The sequence below is a fragment of the Mycteria americana genome, chromosome 2, assembly GCF_035582795.1.
Source record: "Mycteria americana isolate JAX WOST 10 ecotype Jacksonville Zoo and Gardens chromosome 2, USCA_MyAme_1.0, whole genome shotgun sequence".
Taxonomy (NCBI): domain Eukaryota; kingdom Metazoa; phylum Chordata; class Aves; order Ciconiiformes; family Ciconiidae; genus Mycteria; species Mycteria americana.
Window position 1 is genome coordinate 151,545,792 of NC_134366.1, and position 19,191 is coordinate 151,564,982.

Sequence of the window (19,191 nt, forward strand, 5' to 3'; positions counted from 1 at the left end):
AGTTGTCTTGTTTCTCTTAGTTTTCATATGTGATGAGATTTATTCCCAACCGCCTCTGTAAGAAACTGAACTGATTCCAGCCACTGCAGTTGGATTTTTTTGTTTTGCTTTGTTTTTCCTTTTCTGTAACTAATACTTAAGAATCAAAGCGACGTGTTTGCTTATGAGTTTGAGTGTCCTAGTGCACAGCTTCCCTCAATGTATTCTTGAATATAAAGCTGTGCCCAAGCGTGTGCGCATCCAGGTGCATGCCCATGTGCACATTGGCACATATTAGCCTTTGTGCTTCCAGCATAAAACTAATTTGAATCTGAATGCAACAGTCATCACTCTTGCAAATTCAAAAGCCACCCACTGAATGGATGTTATTGTTCTGTGTGTAACTTGTGCTGAGGATACCACAAATTGCAAACAGGCTACTGAGTTGTAATATCTTTGAAAGCTGTTGCTGCGGTTGTTTCTTAAAAGAGTGAAAAAAAACCAACATCCAGCCCTTCACTAAGTCCAACTGGCCAGACCCATGGCCAGTGCTATCTCTTTCTGGAAACAAAACATGGGAGAACATAATATTTACAAGTTTCAATTTTTGCTAGTGTAAATAATTGGACTTTGGGCCCGATCCTGTTCTCAATTACTTAAATTAATTAATAACAGATGTCCAAAATCAGAGTGAAATTCAACCCTCAAGAGAGAATTCCCACAAGGCCTTTATATAACTGTTTTAAAGGACTTAAGTGATGCTTAGGCTCTGTGCTGGCCCTCTGCAAAGAATAAATTTTACCCAGAATGCTTATTGCTTTGATCCCTTATATATAACTCACATCCTTAAGTTTGCACAGCCACAAAAGATCTATACAGAGCTAAATAGCCAGATCTTCAGCTGGCGTAAATTTATGTAACTTCATTGACCTACATGGAACAGTACCAATTTTCACTACTCTGGCTTAAAGAATCTCCATGGGATAGAGGTAAGTGCGTATGGTGGGTAAATGGATGAAAGGCTCTTCAAATGATGAAAGACTATATTGCTCTGGAAGTGATTTAAGTTAAACTGGAAAAAAGCCACTCCTTTTCCGGAATAAATCACACAGGGAGTATAATTATGCAGTTAAATTTCTTCTCATGCATTCAAGCTTGAACTTGCCACCACATTTGTGTAAGAAATGAAATGTTGCCCATCTCTCAGCAATATGCTAAGTTCCACATTTAACACACATACATATGTGAGCTATACAAGTATACATACAAATAGATTTGCGTTCTTCTTTATTTTGAAGGGGAGGGTATTTGTAATTTTCTCTCTTATTCTGAAGGCCAAAAATCTAGCCTGGACCTGCGTTCCATATCACCTTGCTGGTAATAAAGAGGGTGGATTTCTAGAACAATTTCAAGGGCAGTAAAGAAAATCTCTTATTTCCTGTTTTATGCTCTCTAGGCTACACACCCTTTTTTTCTGAACAGTTGTGTGCTGGATTTTTACCATCCGAAATACACTGTTAAAGCAGGTAATTTATAGAACTGCATGATGCAGAGCCATCTTACGATATTGTTGATTCTTCTGTTTGTGTCTGAAATCACGGAGTCACAGATGAGTGGATCGTTCAGAGAACTGGTGTGCTTAGCACTGCTGAGTTTTAAAACCGAGAATATTTCTCTGTCATGGGAATTCCTATCCTACTGCAAGGCGCTTTTTTTCCCAGTTACGTATTGAAGTAGTAATTGCTTTCTTTCCAGCTGTTACACATCTGTATTGAAGGCTGGGGAAACTGGCGGTGGTCTGAACCATTCAGTGTGGACAATACAGGGACCTTTATTCGTACCATTCAGTACAAGGGCCGGACAGCATCACTTATTATCAAGGTTCAGCAGCTCAGTGGAGTGCAAAAGCAAGTAAGTATTTGATCCAGTTTGGAAAAAATAACATGAGTAATTTAAACTGTTATCTGGCCACGAATTAGTCATCTTATTATTTATTCTCTCCTGCGGGGATCTGCAAAAAAACTAGTATGACAGTCTTCTGGGGGCATTTTCAGGAGTTTTTACAACTCTTTTCTTCACTTTGGTATGGATCTTAGCATTTAAAAGCTCAGTTACCACCACATTTTACATGTTCCAGTAAACATCCCTTTGCGTGGTTTGTAAGTTCTGACAGTGCTAAGTTACACGATCTCTTGCATGTTTTAAACTCTTGAGAAGCAGATTTTTTTTTTTCTTTTTTAAGAAACTGTTCATATCTTATTCTGGGTTGTAATTCAGGCCTTTGTATTGTTAAAAGAGAAAGAAGTAATGGCCAAATTAACATTTGAAAATGGGCTGCTGTGCAGTAACTTTTCACATACTATCTTTGTAAAGTGATCTGTAGTAACACTGCAGTCATTCTCCCTGCGCTGGCAGAAGCCAGAGCGTGTGGTGACCATAACATGTTCAGCTCATGGATATGGCAGAGTGCCTTATGTTGCACAATAGAAATACAGCTGATCAGACAAGAACAGTGCCTGGCGTCACCAAAAGCCCTGCTGAGATTTTGCTTGGTAGGTTGTAGCTATGGTGTGCACCCTCATTAGTGAAAAGCGAATGAAGATGGTTGTAGCAGGGATACACGTCGAATGCTGTTTATTTGGTATAGCTTAGAAAAAGTCACATATATGTTCTATGATAATTCATGTATGATGGACAGCAACAACTCTGAGTCTAATTTGGTCATTTTCTAGGTGGGTGCACTTAAATACAGAAATATGGTACAGCCATTTAATGGAATTATAAGCTTTAAAACAGCAAACATACTGAAAGGTCTGGATCGCTGGATTGTGATGGGAATGCGAGGTGTCAATAGAAACCTTTCTTCTGAAGTACATCACTGTGTCTGCTCAGAAAGGGCTCAGCATTCAGAGACCATCACAGTACTCTTAAAATCCAAACCAGAGCTATGTCAGCCATGGGCAGTACTGCTTAGTTCACTGGGAATGAAAGTGGATATGTTACATGCTTCTTTCAAGCCCGGATACTGCCTTAGCAGTATTTCAAGCGTTTTAATGCCTAGGTTTCTATGAAATTGCACATACATTTGGCCAATAAAAATAATGTTTTACCATTCACTGCCTTCAGCAGTACTTGGGAAAACCTAAAATAAGGATATTATTCTTGTACAGGTTTTCACTCTATAATTCAATTCTGACCTTCCTTTTTCACAATTGTTTATATATGAGCTGCATTTTTTTTGTGTGTTTTAGATCCTAATCTGTGGAAGACAGACAGTCTGTAGTTACCTTTCCGAAAGTATTGAACTGAAAGTGGTTCAGCATTACATTAGTCAGGATGGACAGGCCGTTGTTAAAGAACACATCAACTGCCTTGCAGCCAAGCAGAAGTTGCCTTCCTATGTCCTAGAAAACAATGAGCTCACCGAGCTGAGTGTGAAAGCTACAGGAGATGAAGACTGGTCCCGAGACGTATGTCTAAGTTCTAAACATACAGAACACAGCACTGTCATTCAGGTACGACTAGAAATAGGTATATGGAATATAGCATAAAAAATGGCTGAGAGAACTGGGGACTTTGCGTTTAGACTTCTATTTGATATGATGAAATGTTGAACATTATCATCCTGAAATAATTTTAGTGTAATGCTGCTGATCTCTCTGCATACAGGTACCATCTTCAAAGAGTTCAATTACGTATGTGTGGTGCACAATTTTGACTGTAGAGCCCAGCTCTCATGTGCAGCAACGATTAGTAAGTACATTTAATGTCTCTGAAATCTAAATGTTTATGCCTTACATGTCATATAATAAATTAAGGTCAGAATGACCCACTTTAAAGATTTATTAATAGCTTGTTTCATCAGTTCTAATACTGGAATAAAATTAGCCTTAAATTGGTATATTCTTTTCTTTTTGTAGATTGTTTTCAGTCCTCTTTTCATTGTAAGGAGCCATCTTCCAGACCCAATTATCATACATTTAGAGAAAAGAAGTCTGGGACTAAATGAAACACAAGTGATTCCAGGAAAAGGACAGGAGAAAGCACTGCAAAATATAGAACCTGATCTCACACACCACCTGACATTTCAAGCCAGGTAAAATACTTGCTTTCCCTGAAAATGGTTAATTTGTATGGAAAAGAAGGAATAATTTACACTTTAACTTCTGGTGCAGAGGAGCTTTAACTTCTGGTGGAGTATGGCATATGCAGAGGAGAGAAAACAGAACAAGCATATGTGGCCTGAAATGACATGATAGGAAATATTAAATCTGGTATAGCTATCCTAAGCACATTGGCATTTGTTTGCTTAAGCAGTCCACACTTCTGTGTTTTGAAAAATAAATTCCTAAATGATCTTGAAATGGTTTTTGAGAGTACTGAAGAGTTTCTAGGGTCTCAGACACGAAGGTCATTACAGTGTCATAACAAATTCATGCACGTCAGTTAACACTCAGGAACTTGTTGGACATTGTAACTTGATTCATCCACGATTACCTTGAGAGTGTTCCATATGCTTGGAAAGCTTCATTAAAGAAAATGTTAGTGCTAGTAATGCTTAATCTTGTTGTATAAGTGACTGAATTTGTTTTCACTGACAGGGAGGAAGATGATCCATCAGAGTGCGCAGTCCCTATCTCAACCACGCTAATTAAACAGATAGCAACTAAATCCCATCCAGGTGGCAATGTCAACCAAATGCTGTCCGAGTTCTATGGCACCGCTAATCCTCCCCAGCTTGCATGGCCATATAATAGGAAGGATTCAGACAGGTAATTCTTTGCTAAACCTTCTTCATGGTTGTTGCATTGCCTTTTCAAATAAACTGAAATCACGTTCAAGAAGACTATATGTGATCAACACTGAATATGTTTTCAGTAATTACATGATTCCTGTATGTAAGCTGCAGAATCTGTTGCAGGTGGGAAAAAATTGAGGTCAGCCTAGGAGCTGCCCTTGATTACACTGAGAAGATTGCATCAGCACAGATTAAAAAAAATTGAACTAAAAAAAATGCAGCTTCTTTAGCTCTAGAGGTTGTTGTTTATTCAGTAGCTGTTTGTTTCAGTACAGAAACAGGGAGTTGCTGTAAGAGGAGGTGCTGAAAAAAAACCATGGGAATGTGATTTTATGACTGCAAAAGTCACAGGTTTAGTTCTGAAGGATAGTGGTAGTTCTGTTAAGGTGTTTCTTTAATTGATCAAATTTAGGTTGAGCTTATGCACTTAAAAATATGTCTTTATAGCCTACATGTAACTAGATCTGTCTGACAGCATCTCAATGTGTTCCAGAAAGGTAAGGTAAGAGGAGATGGTTTTTCTATTTCAAAACCAGAAAAGCCTTGCAAATTTCTGAAAATGACAGCTTAATCATTTGTAATCTTGAATTCATTATTCCTTTTACTTTATCTTTTTGTTTATTTGTTTCTGAACAGCAGTGAACAACTCTCCCAATGGGATAGCCCAATGCGGGTAAAGCTGTCGGTGTGGAAACCATGTGTTAAAACTCTGCTGATAGAACTCCTGCCCTGGGCTTTGCTTATCAATCAGTCCAAGTGGGACCTCTGGCTCTTTGAAGGGGAGAAGATCATTCTTCAAGTACCTACTGGGAAAGTAATTATACCTCCCAACTTCGAGGTAACTTTGCCATTCACATTAACAGGCACAGTTCTGCTAAACATTCTGATTCTGAAGAATGGTTATTAATCCAGATGATTCCCACTTTCCACTGTGTCTGTTAGTCATATGATGAGGAGTAGAAATAACAATAAAAATTTGCCGCACTGACTGAGCCGAGTGGGTAGCACGACATACTTGCTAGCAATGTTTGAAGAACAGCATGTCTTAAAGATGCATAGTTACAAATTGTCTGTAAGACGCTGTAGGAAGAAGACCTGCATGCCATCTGATTCAGCAGCCTTCTCTCCTTCCTCCCAGTTCAGCCAATGAATCCGCAACGTGGGCATAATGTAGCAGCCCAAGTAAATTGCTATAAAGGCTAAATATAGACTTTAGCCCCTGCCGTGCCGGCTTGTCACGTGGGAAGTGTGTTGACCACAGTAGCAAAGCTGACAGCCTGGAAGGAATGTTTGGCTTGAGAGTGTTTTAGGTCGAGTTGTTTCATAGCTCGTACACTACCAAGAAAGGCTTGGTAATGAGATAGGGTGAATTACAAATGAGGAAGATTCTTTAGGATACCTGCCTCCCTGAATTCAGAGTTTTGTGTAATGGCTCTTCTCACATACCTTAGCTTGGCCATGCACGCGCTTTTTTATTACAACAGCAATATTCTTTATTTTCAAAAGAATTAAAATAATTTGACACAGCAACTTGTCAATTCCAATTGGAAAATCTGATACTTCCTGTTTATTTTGCCATCTCCCCCTCCCACCCCCCATGTATGTCTGTTAATAAACAAAAGGTCTGCCTATTAACACATCTCAGTGTAGACTATGGTCTTGATTCCACTGTGAGGATCAGTCCCATACCTGCATTGTGGTTTCGTCTATCCTTGTACCACACAGAAAGTATCAGAGGGAGAAAGGGAGGAAATGAGATTGACTTCATACTGGAAACTACGTTTAGTAGAAGTGTATCAAATTGTCAAACAGTGATAATCGGTCATTTTTCGCTTGCAGGAAGCTTTTCAGGTTGGAATATACTGGGCAAACACTAATACTGTGCACAAATCAGTGGCAATTAAACTGGTTCATAATGTGACCTCCCCGAAATGGAAGGATGCTGATAATGGGGAAGTAGTAACGTTGGACGAAGAAGGTTTTGTTGAAGCTGAAATAAAACTTGGTGCTTTTCCAGGTCATCAAAAGGTTAGAAGAAAATTATCATGATTTATAACTTTATCATTTAAAACCAAAGTCGTATAGCAGATGAAAACAATCAAATGTATGCAGTGTGAAACCTCCTCCCTAATTACATTAATACATGTAAAACGTAATGAGAGTATAAACAATGTATGTTTAAGTATGAAGTATAATTTAAAGAATTAGATCGCCAAAAACATTCTGCCCATCTCATCAAGATAATACAATATCTCCTGGAAAAAGAATTAATGAATTCTCAATCTTGTTTGGAAAACATTGACAGATGCAAATTCAAAAGTATGTGCTGTGGCTCCAGTTAGGAAGTGCAGGAATATAGACAGGATTTCCACAGTTAAAAAGAAAAAGGCAGTTCTGTCACTACATTTCAATACCTTTTGTGGTTTTGTGTGTGACCTCATCATCGTTTTTATTACCTTACAGTTGTGTCAGTTCTGCATTTCTTCGATGGTTCGACAAGGTATACAAATTCTACAGATAGAAGATAAGACAACAATAATCAATGATACATCATATCAAATCTATTATAGGCCACAGCTTTCTATTTCCAAACCCCACTCAGGAGAAGAGGTAAAGCACTGTGGTTACTGTTCTTGTTTGTCATCTGCGGTACATGGGTGTTTAGATTTGTATGGTCTCAACTGCATATAGCAGAGCTTGAACAGAAATCTTTAGACATAATAATGATACAGTATTTTATATCATTTTAATTTAAAATACAGAATCCTGGGTAAATTCTACTCCAGTCATTAACTGTGATCAGAAATCTGTGCAAAGCAGGAGATTCTTGCACATTGCAGGATTAGTTCTGCCTGTTCTCCATCTGTTCAGGCACTAATGGCCATTTCTGTAAAATAGGCAGCATAATCCGTAGTAGCTGTTGAAATTGTTCTCAGAATTTTTACTGAGTTCGCGTGTAAAAGAGGTATATTGGCCTGGCAGGCTGAAAACTTTTTGTTATCCTTTTGGGAAGATTCCAGTTATCTGAACAAAGCTGCAGAACTAGAGACGTGCCCAAAGTTTATGTATTTCAGCGAACTGCATCAAATCGTGAATATCAGTTTTCTAATAATCGCACAGTATATTTAAGGACTAGCTTACAGGAACCAAAATGTATGCATGGTCAATATATTTTAATCAACCATTTATACATATTTATTGAAGATTACATTTATAGTAAAATATGTGGAAAGAATTCTCAGGGTCAAACTTGCTAGAGGAGCTGGCAGATAAACACATTTTTTAAAGTTCCCTATTTCTGTATTGTTTTCCTTCTGCATTAGATTTCTTCACATCGGTATCTACATTTGTGCATCGCGCATTTTGTGGCAGTCTTATGGGATGGGGAATTGGAAGAATGCTGAGGCTAAAATCCATTCTTAGTTTTATACCTATAAATGGATTTTCTTCTCACAGTTATGTTACAGTGATGTAACTGTTGCTTTCGGTAGAGTTATGTTGTGTGACTGAGAGTGGACTGTAGATAACTGTGCTCAGTTAACTGCATAACTATACCCGAAGGCAGAATTTGGCCAAATAGCTTTTAATGCAATGGACTTAGTGCAACCTTTAGTTCCTTGTGGTCAGTTGGCTACTTGAGACTGTTCTGTGCAAGGTCAACATGAATACATTTCCTGTCAGGAGCCAGCATGTCGTGCTACCACCACCTTTTTCCTTTCCAGGACTTCCACTCACCAGACAGTATGGTGTTCAGCATCAGTGCAGCCGGGGCACCACCCAGCAAGACGCTGAGCGCCGTGCCCTGCTGGGACCTGATGTCGGACACCAGTCCCTTAACTTCGGGGGTGCCTCTTACAGAAAAACGCATGCTGCTGAGTTTCAGTCCAGGTGGCTGCGCTGGGAGTTGTGAGCTGTGGAGCCTACCAGCTGTCGTTAAACAGGAGTTTCCTAGACAGAGCGTGGCAGTGCCTACGGGGGTTTGTAGTGAAAGTGGATTTTGTACCAGGTACTGTATGCTGAACAGTCATGAATAATGAACTTGGCTTGTTGCTATAAAGCCTCAGCTAGTAACAAACCATAAGAGATTAATGCAAACGTCAGAGTAACACATGCCCCCCGTATGTAAAGGCGAGTCTTACTTTAATTTAAAAATTGTTATCTTTTGATGGTTTTGATGCTTTTATTGTAAATCGTTTAATGTTACGACCATGTACAAGCTGTACAATTTTTATAATGTATGGGCTGCTATTTTTTTACATGCATACAAAATAAGAGCATGAAAAGTTTATATTTGAGACTATGGTCTTTTTTAGTTTGTGGGTAACAATTTAAGAGTTCAAGGACAGTGTGAAATAATACAATACAAAAATTTAGGTTTTGTTTATACAAGGTAAAAATATATTTTATTAATAATAATAAGAGGATAAACAGGAAAAGCAAAAATAGGATGAAACTATTTTGAGATGACAACAAGGAAAGATTTCCAAGTTTTAAAGCTTGAAATACCCAAATGTGCATTCCACTTACAAACAAATGCATCCAGCTAGTTAAAAATAACAGTCCAATGACTTGTCAGATGCCCAGCTTTAATTCTCAGACCTGATATCTGAATCTATTCACGCTTATGCTGGTATAAACAAGAAACAATCTGCTGAAATTAGAGAAGCTACATCAGTATATATTACCAGCCATATGATCTTTGTCTTGCCTGAAGTGCTTGATATCATTCAAACCCTCATACTGTTCCTCTGCAGAGTCTAAGAGGTATCATTGTGGATACTAAAGATTCTCACACAGACTTCAGATTGAAAAAAAATTTAAAATGCGAAGAACAGGAAAGGATCCCTTATAATTCTGAGACAGGCATAGAGGATCTCATGTTCCTAATCGAATTTTCAGACTGTTTGGATTTTTAAAATCACCATGAGGTGAAGTTTTTTAGAAATAGCCAATAACTTTGCACAAGAAAAAAAAGAATTTGTGTTTATGTGTGAAGACGTTTTATGTAGCTAATGAGTAGAACTAAATTAATTTCTTTTCGTTTTGGAAGTTTATGTAGTGATGATCCATAACATTAACATTTGAAAGGGCGATAGCATTGTGGATCGTTCCAGGGGAGCAGTCAGTTACAAATTTATGTATTTGTTAAAAATATCTTTCATGTGTATCAGAGAAGTATGCGTGCAAATTCTTCTGGAAAATTTTAAAGATTTATGTTGAAAATTTGGGCCTACAATCTCATGTTTTTAATTTAATATAAATCTCTGCTGGCTAGGACTCTCATCTTGCAAACACACATGCTCAATTTAACTCATGAGTAGTCTCTGTGAAGTGATTTCTTCTCTAATGTTTTTTTTCGTGCTATTTCCACGTGTTCATCTGTTTAAATATAATTCTCAGTGGAGATACGTACTTGCCTAAATGTATATAAATATCTGTGGAATTGGAACTTGATCATAAAGAATCTTACAGATGCTAGTTTTGAATGTTTTTAATTGTCCAGAGTAATAATACGTAAAGGTTTCATCCAAAACATGCATAATCAAATATATCTGCTTCTGTTTTAGAGCTATAGCACTGACTTATCAAGAGCATCTTGGTGTGACATACCTAACACTTACAGACGATCCTAGTCCTCGTATAATTATCCACAATCGGTGCTCTGTTCCATTGCTTGTAAAAGAGAACTTCAAAGGTAGGTGGTATGCAGTAATTAGAAACAGTGCACTGTTGTGGTATAAATTATTTTACTGTATCTCCAATACAAAGTTGAGTTCAGTATGTGTTTTGGTTACAAGAACTTGATGCCCTCGTAAAGGTCTACCTCAAAGTGAGAGACTCTGGAAGATCCTGAAACCTGGAAGCTAGTGGAGCTAATCATGAGGTCAGGAGTATGAACTTACATGGCTCCAGGCTTTTGGGTCTCCCTGGTTCCAGCTGTCAAGGTGACTTGGCTGTAGGAAACTAGTAGGCAGTGGAGTTTTGTTGACATCAGTTCAATCCCATGGAACATTTAAATCTCCTCAGATTTGCAAATGTAATAGAAAACATATTGCCAAAATTCCAGTTACAGTATGTTAATGTAATGATCAGTGGAACATTATTTATGTAAATCGTAATGATATAAAAAAGAAAAGGAAAAAAACCCAAACACATAAAATTCCAACCAATAGAAAAGTAATGTTTTTATTTATTAGTAATATTTCAGACAGAAACTTCCTCGTTTGCGTAAGCATAGGTGAGTTTTGATTTAGTACAGGTTTTAGAAAGCCCTAATCTTGTATATTTTATAAAATTTCAGATACACCAAAGTTTGAAGTTTATTGTAGAAAGATTCCAGCTGAATGTTCAGTTCATCATGAACTTTACCATCAAGTCTCCAGCTATCCAGATTGCAAAACAAGAGATTTGTTGCCCAGCATTCTTCTGAAAGTGATGTCGTCCGATGAATTAGTAAATGAATGGAGTGATTTTGTGGACATCAACAATCAAGGAACACAAGTAAATCGTTATAAACTATTTCCTACTTCACAGCATAAATGGTTGTCTTCCTGACCTGCACAGTATATTGTTCCTCTGCAGTAAGCATATCCTTTCTGTTGGTTTGGGGTTTTTTTTATTTAAGTCTTGGGAGCTCTCCTTCCTAAGTCCCTTCCTGTGGAAGTTTTAGAATACAGATTACCTTCTTCACTGGCTGTTTTGAAAAATAGCTAGATCAAAAATACAGGCTTTCTAGCGCTGAATTTTTTCACTTCTTTTTAATCAACCTGGTTTTCCCTGGAAAAAACAGTCCCAAAAATTTCTCACCCCTATAAGCAAAGAATCCCACAGGATCCAGTAAAAACCTTCTATTTGGTAACTTAATTATCACCGGATTTTTATCTTTACATCTTGTAGGAATCATCACTGTCATTCTCCCTCTGTGTCTTCACAGAAACTATGCATGTCTTCCTAAAACAAAACAAAACCCCCCTTTTCTTTCCTTCTGTTATTTTTCTCCTGTTTTGAGGTAAATGAAAACTTCCTTGACTGGAGTAATTCTTTTTGATGGGAATTTTTTCCATCTTTGAAGTCATTAGTTTACATGGAATCAACATAAACTGCTTGGCTCTTTGAAAGAAATACTAGTTTCAGATGTTTTCCCTGGGGACCAATCACAAAATGCTCTTGATTATTGAGTGTTATGTTATATAGCAAGTAGTTCAGTTTCATTCAGCAAGCCAGTCAAGCAATGCAAGGTTTCAAATTTCAGTCATTAATGTTATGCCAGACCAGGGTTCTTTATAAGTATCTGGCTCCTAGAAGGAATTAGATGCTAAGACAACATTTGGGGATCATTGTCTACTTGAAGAAGTCTCCAAATAAAAAGTGTTGCCTTCTGTTATTGAAGTTTTAGGGTTTACATGTAGAGAATTTCCCCAGGATTTCTCAGTCAGTCTTTCTCTTAGAAAACTATAAATATAAGTAAGGAATATGCTAATAGCTTCACATACAACTCGGTTCAGATTCTGAAATAACTGGGATTTAGAGGATCTTAAGTGATTTGTACTCTCTCTACCTAGTCACAGACTGGTATTTCTTATTCTATTAGAAAGAAAATTTTATTAATTTACTAAAATTAAGGTATTTATCATCAGAATCATGGGAAATGGGATTTAAAATGACCAATCTTTAAGATCAAGGAGGGTTTTTTCTTTAAGATCAAGGAGGTATTGAAATCTTAAAGATTTCAATACATGAGGTGTATTGAAATAATTGAAAATTATTGAAAATTGTGTATTGAAAATTCAGTAAATGTCCTTTTTTTCTCCAATTCTATCATGCAGGATTGCAAATCTCTTTCAGATAAGCAAAGGATTAAAACTGACATATCGAAATTGGAAATTCTCTTATATGTAATTCTTGGAAGAATAAGACAATTTGATGAACAAAATTTAATTCTCTGTGCAAGGTTATTATAAATAGTGTAAATGAGAATCAGTTTAAGTGCTGATCCTACTAAACTTCCAAGTGCTTTTCCTTCTGGTGACTTGTTAACAGCAGTAAAGATTCTTCAAGACAAACAACTGTTTATTTTACCTGTGCTAGCCCATTATCTTTGTGTTATTCCTTGAGTTTGCATTCCTTTAAATTATAGCTTCTGTCATTATAATCTAGTAAAAAATTGTGTTGATAGTAGCCCTACAAGAAAACAGAAGCCAGCTCGCTCTAACAAGGACTGCTGTGAGTTTTCCAAACGTAAAAAGACCTTAATCTTTTATATTCTGGAAAAACACAAAACTTGCACAGAAATGTTGCAGAATTAAAATCCAAAAACAATACGTCATTTCTTTAAGTAAAATATTTATTCCTAAGGACAACTTGTTCAGAACAAAAGTTTGCACATCTGTAAGCAAGACAGACCTGTTGTCAAGTTCCCATTTTCCTGCCTTTTTAGACATTCTACGCTTTCCAGTAGACTTTTGCCATTTCTTTGTGGCAGCACCTTGCTGGTGAATGTGTTCTCACCAAACCAGTTTAGATGGCTTAAAGATCTATTCAGTGTTGAGTTGTTAAGCAAGTCTTCATGAATCCAAAATGTTACTTTTTTTGTTTTGTCTTCATGTGTTTTGCATCATGCTATCAGTCATTCATCTAACCAGCTCTGAGCTAGGGCATAGCAACATAACGTTAATTTAGGGGTTATTTTCCGGAGGAGAAGGCAAGATTTTGCAGAGCTCCAGGAATATGCCTTTCTCCTTAATCCAAAATCACAAATTAAAATTTCCTATTAATTCTTTTCTTATATAACCTTCCCCCTCCCCAGCACGTCTTGCTTATTTCTGGAGAAAAAGTTTCTTATTAAAATGTATTCAGTTATACAGTTAAAGGATGAGGTGCAAAGTTCGTCTTGCTGTACAACTGAAATACTTAAAGTACCAGAGCTGTTATCTTCTGAAGTATTGAAATCTATTTCTGTTTTTCCTGAACAGTATCATGATTCAAGTAAAAGATCTCAACCAGAAGGCATTAATAGGATTAATTCGAATTATGATGTTAAAAATAGTAATTTCAGTAGCATTCCATATGTTTCTAACTCTCTCCACTAGATTGTGTTCTTAACTGGCTTTGGCTACGTTTATGTGGACATTGCCCATCAGTGTGGAACAACAGTCATAACCTTGGCCCCAGAAGGAAGAGCAGGACCCGTGGAGATCAACCTCGGCAGGTACATAAAACACATAAAAGATGATAAAAAGCATTGCCAAACAGTGCTGAGAGGTCAGTCAGCTTTCTAAGTGTTAACTGACTTACGAACTTTGGCTTAACTGTTTGTTTTGTTTAATACTGCTGCATGCTCTGTGGCATATGTTTAGACCATATGTTATGCTTTGTATATCACCGTTAAAAAAGGACAATCTAACATCAAAAGTCATGTCACTTTAGGGTAAACACTAGATGTCTGATACAAAAAGAAGTCCTGAGTTGTTCATTAAAAAAGACATTTTCCCTCGTAATTAATTCTGAGTGTGTTCATCAGTTTAAAATGTATTTAGCTAGGTCCTGCCATCCGTAATCACACAAGGTCCCGCTAAAATTGGTAGGAAGCTTGCTGTGCAAGGGCTGTAGAAATAGTCTTATAGTCAGTAATTAACTGTACTTGATTATAACACTCTTCTAAAGAAGACTTCCACACACACCACAACCTGGTCCTCAGGTCCATTCAAGTACAATTACAACACTACCTATTTCGAAGATGCAGAATGCCTGGCCTCCAGCAATGCTGTTGCAATTAGAATGGAATTTGTTGTGGTGTTTTTATTTGTGCTGTAATTAAGTATTAATCCCTGAGAAACTGGTCATCAGCAGTACATAATAGCCCACTTGCTAGTTAAACTTGGCAATGGGCAGTTAACACTGGAGGGGGAGAGGCCCTCAATGCCATCGGTATAAAAATGCTGTGGTGGCTTCAGTGGAGAGCACTCACTGCATGTGATGTGAAATGAATTATCCATAATAGTAACCTTCAGTAGTGGCTCCAGAAAATATTGTAACAGCTGAGGCTGTACATGAATTATCAGAAAATTGTATTTGTTGTCTGCTTTAATATCTGGCTCTTTTGCAAATCCAATAGAGAATTACTGTGTATATAGAGACGTTCCTGTCCAAACTATCCTGTTGATTGATAAGAAAGAGAAACCTGGCATAGATGTGTAATATTCCATTTCTTAGAAGACCTCCTGGGTGGTAGCCACTGTGGTGATTAAGGCTGCCAGATCCCATTAACATTAACGGGACTTGCACAGTGAGTTTCCCATGTATTATAGAGAACATCTCTCCTGATAGTTTTTTGAGAAAGCAAGATGCCAGGTGAACTCAAAACACATGAAGTAACAAAACTTCTTTTCTCTTCTGTCTAGAAGTGAAGAGCAGACCCTGTCACTGAAAATGTTCATCAGTCAGTTAAGCCTTGCTGCATTTGATGATACTACAAACCACAAAGTATCTTCTGAACTTCTGCGTCTCACAGCAGACAATGTTTTCCTCCATATGGCCCCAGCCACCAGCTACCTGAGACCCCTGTCGCAGGAGTTCCAGCGGGATGCCATGGAAGGCCTCCCACAATTTCATAGTCTCCAAGTGTATTGTGAAGACTTGCAACTGGACAATCAGTTGTACAGCAAATCCAATTTCCATTTTGCAGTCCTGCTGTGCCAAGGAGAGAAAAATGAGACCATGCAGTGGTCCAGAGTGAACAACCTCATTGTTTGTAACAAAGATTTGGAAAGCTATAAGGAAAACTGCTTTATAAAACTCTTCATTGCTTTTTCCAAGGAAGAGAATTTCATGTTTCACGTGAATGACCTCAGCTTTGAGCTCAAACCAGCTAGGCTGTATGTGGAAGACACCTTTGTTTACTACATTAAGACTTTATTTGATACATATCTTCCAGAAAACAAAACTGCTTGTCAATCCATGAATACTTCAGATACTACCCTGATACTGCCTGAACAAGTGAGAGAGCATGCAAGAGCTTTAGTCAAGCCCGTAAAGTTAAGAAAATTAACAATACAACCTGTTAATCTCCTTGTCAGTATTCATGCTTCGCTGAAACTGTATATAGCCTCAGATCACACCCCTCTCTCCTTCTCTGTGTTTGAGCGAGGACCCATCTTCACCACTGCCAGGCAACTTGTCCATGCCTTGGCCATGCATTATGCTGCTGGAGCACTTTTCAGAGCAGGTCAGTACTTTTCCATAACATGTAACATTTTTATTAGGTACCAGGATTCTGTGATTGTCTCTCAAGCTGAGTAACCTAAATGTTAGCCGTACAATTATTGTTTTCCTCAAACACTGTTTGATAATGATATTTTCAGACACCTTTCATGTCCTGCCATACGACAGAAGGGAAATAAAATGGCTGAGCAGACACCAGTGAAGATTTGTAAAGTTGTGCTAAACATTAGCCAGCCGCCTGAAGGCTTTACAAAACCCTGAACACAGCATAAAAATGTATTCTAGCTGGCTTAGGTTTTGTCATTTTGTATTATAGCACTAGTCAGAATCAACCCACATTCCTCGCATAAACTCCCCAAAACTACATTTAATCAAATTATTCAGCATGTTGCTCTGCATTCAGAAGTAAATCATAGCCCTGAATGTTGTTTTGTTGTTAAAACTCCTTTTGGCTGCAGTTTATGATTAGGAATCTGTCTTTCTTCATACAGCCTTCATGCTAAACTGGCACACAGATGTTTGTTGTCCTTTGATCCAAGAACTATGAAGTTTGCTGTTACTTTTTTCCATATAGGATCAATAGTGAGCAATTAGTCTATTAGGTTAGCAGGTAATTCTGTTTCCCATAAATATTAATTTAGAAATAATGAAATTTGGTCTCTGCTGTGTCTTAGTGTGGAACGGAATTTGTACCTGAGACAGGAGGAAGCTCCTCCAGCATCACACACAAGTAACGTACTCCACACTGAAACATGGGATTTATTTTCCTGCAGTACTAATGGTCAGATTTGCTGAAATCCTGATGCTTCATTTGTGCTGCAAGCATAGCTGCAACCTGATTTCTGTGCACAGTTTCCAAAACTGTACACATGCATTTTAGGTATTTATAAATAGAGAAATGTTGATCTCATCTTTCACCGTATGCATACCTGACTTGCATAGCTGATCATGGCAACTGTGTACACAATTGTACACCAGAACATTGTGCACCGATTCATTATTTTCTTGCATTATTTTGCTTGCAAAATTTGCAGGTTTTTCTTTTTACTACTTGTTTGGATTTGGTTTACAGTCAAAGCCCATAGTACAAAAGGGGAGATCTAGTTTCTTGCTAATTAAGAGTGAAACTATGGCCAAATATGGTCCACAGTGTGAATGTTTCTCCCCACAACTGGCTAGGAGTGGTGATACCAGTGGTGATAGACTGCAGCAGGAAATTGGAGTTACACTGGCTTTTCATCCACAACATCCCAGGTGAGGCATATATGCTAGTGAGGGATTCCTGAACCTGGTCTTGGTCTTTCCTCCTGTGCTACCCTTGCAGCATGCAGCAGTGCACAGGCCACCACTTGCTCTGGGCTCGTGATGTAGCTGAAATCAAGCAGGTTTAAATATTAAGAAATAAGGTTTGCTTCAGTGGAACTTCTCTTCAGGAAAATACCTAGGCATATATTTAGTTACTACTTAAACCCCACTCAAAGCACTAAAACTAAAATGTATTTTTTGAAAGGGGTTGCCATGATTAAAATGGTGAATTATGTTGATTAATGTTTGCTTGCACAAAGAAGATGCTTTATTTTGAAGAGTTTGTGACACTTGTCAAAAGGCTGACTGTGTCAACAAAGTTAAAAAGGAGGAAAAATCAAGCCAAAAGCTTTATATGCTCTGCAAACCCTGAGTCCTTTCCTCACCATCAGGTGAGTTACCCTTCTTGGATTGGTGTCCTATGGAAGAGGATCTCACTCTCCTGCATTTTAACCACATTAATCTGCAAAACGAGGTGTTATTTGAGCCCCCTTCTGCTCACCACTGCCCCATGCATAAATCGTTGTAGCATCTGCACAAACAGCATTCCCATACAGCTATGCCTTATGCTCCAAGCGGGATATAGTCTCATTTTGCCCTTAGCTGTGTGCAAGACCATTGCTGCCCTGTGGGAAGGGGCAGCATTTGCCCCAAAGCCTGCTAAAGGGAATGTGTCAGGCTGCCCCATGTGTTGCAAAGGAGCGGCCAGAATCCATGTCTCGTAAGCAATGAATGGGGCTGGAGAGCTCTGCTCAAATACGCTGATTAGCATTGCTTGTCTTAAATTAGCAAAACTTGCAATGGAAATCTCCCATCCTTTTCTAATTAAGTTGACTTCTATTTAAAAGTTAATAAAATTCTATTTAAAAATATTACTGGTATCAGCCAGATCTAACCCTACAGTTGCCTATAAAGAAAGTGCAGTGGCTCTCTGCTAATATAGTCATAATTATTTCATATTAGTGGATATAATTACTAAGCATACTTTGGGAAATGGTAACCGGACATGATACTATATTTCTGCACAGTAAAATGCAGCACAGAGCTTGTGAATTGAGGGATTATTCCTGATTCATCATTTTCCTGTTCCTGATTTACTCCCACGCGTTCCTCCTTGGGTCAGGTAGTCCATGCTGGCAGCGAGAAGCCATTAGTTTTGCTCTGAGCATTGGCCAAGGAGGGTCACCCTTGCTGCAGGTTGCACATTCCTCCTGTGCGCTCTCCCAGGGTGAGCATGCTCCTTCCAGAACTTCCCAAAACTGACAGCCCACAGGCCAGGGCCAGACTGCAACAGCCCATCCCCGGGGTACCAGGCAACCCCTCAGCTTTGTGTTTAACTGGTTTAATTCCTGGTTTTAATCCGGTTTTCATTCCTGAACACGCTGGCTGGCCAAACAGGTGAGTGGAGTTGGAGGCTCTCGTGTCCCAGCCTGGCAGTGCCTGCAGGGGAGCAAGGCATTAATCCACGGTGTCGTGCAGCCCCTTTCTGTCAGCTCATGCTGTCCCATCACCGCCTCGGGACAAGGAATGCCAAGGACACTTGGAAAAAAAACAAAAAGGCTGTTTGTAAGGGATTATTGCAACATTATTGATCAGAAAAAGCAGAAAGAGCATCTCTTCCATCTGTATGCGCCTCCCCGCCCCTCCAGCTTTTCATCACTTCGCACAGTGGCAAGAATAATTTGTTAAAAATACTACAGTGAGGGAGTCGCAGGCCCAGCCTGGAGCACTGGCTTCCCCTGGTCCCCGGCAGGGAAAGACTGCCAGGGGGACTCTCCTCTGCAGGGCAGGCACCGCAGGGCCACAGCGCTCATTGCTGCTCTGCTCGTCGCGTTGCCAGCAGTACTTGGGTTTTGTTTTCGTAGTCCATCCCACCCTCTCCCTTATGT

At 38.6% G+C, this 19,191-nt stretch overlaps 1 protein-coding gene across 10 annotated transcripts in view; it reads left to right on the forward strand.

Annotated features, from left to right (window-relative positions):
• Window positions 1-19,191, forward strand: part of VPS13B (vacuolar protein sorting 13 homolog B) — a 491,276-nt gene that overhangs the window by 451,308 nt on the left and 20,777 nt on the right. For 9 of the 10 annotated variants that reach the window (XM_075495027.1, XM_075495031.1, XM_075495030.1 and 6 more), the window contains 13 exons: window positions 1,735-1,890; window positions 3,231-3,494; window positions 3,649-3,732; window positions 3,900-4,075; window positions 4,581-4,751; window positions 5,414-5,615; window positions 6,617-6,805; window positions 7,241-7,387; window positions 8,500-8,783; window positions 10,345-10,472; window positions 11,079-11,278; window positions 13,867-13,985; window positions 15,178-16,001. In XM_075495027.1, coding sequence (XP_075351142.1) covers window positions 1,735-1,890; window positions 3,231-3,494; window positions 3,649-3,732; window positions 3,900-4,075; window positions 4,581-4,751; window positions 5,414-5,615; window positions 6,617-6,805; window positions 7,241-7,387; window positions 8,500-8,783; window positions 10,345-10,472; window positions 11,079-11,278; window positions 13,867-13,985; window positions 15,178-16,001 — 2,944 coding nt within the window. Of the gene's footprint in view, window positions 1-1,734; window positions 1,891-3,230; window positions 3,495-3,648; window positions 3,733-3,899; window positions 4,076-4,580; window positions 4,752-5,413; window positions 5,616-6,616; window positions 6,806-7,240; window positions 7,388-8,499; window positions 8,784-10,344; window positions 10,473-11,078; window positions 11,359-13,866; window positions 13,986-15,177; window positions 16,002-19,191 lie in introns of those variants that run through there. The other variant, XM_075495037.1, reaches the window with a different exon arrangement.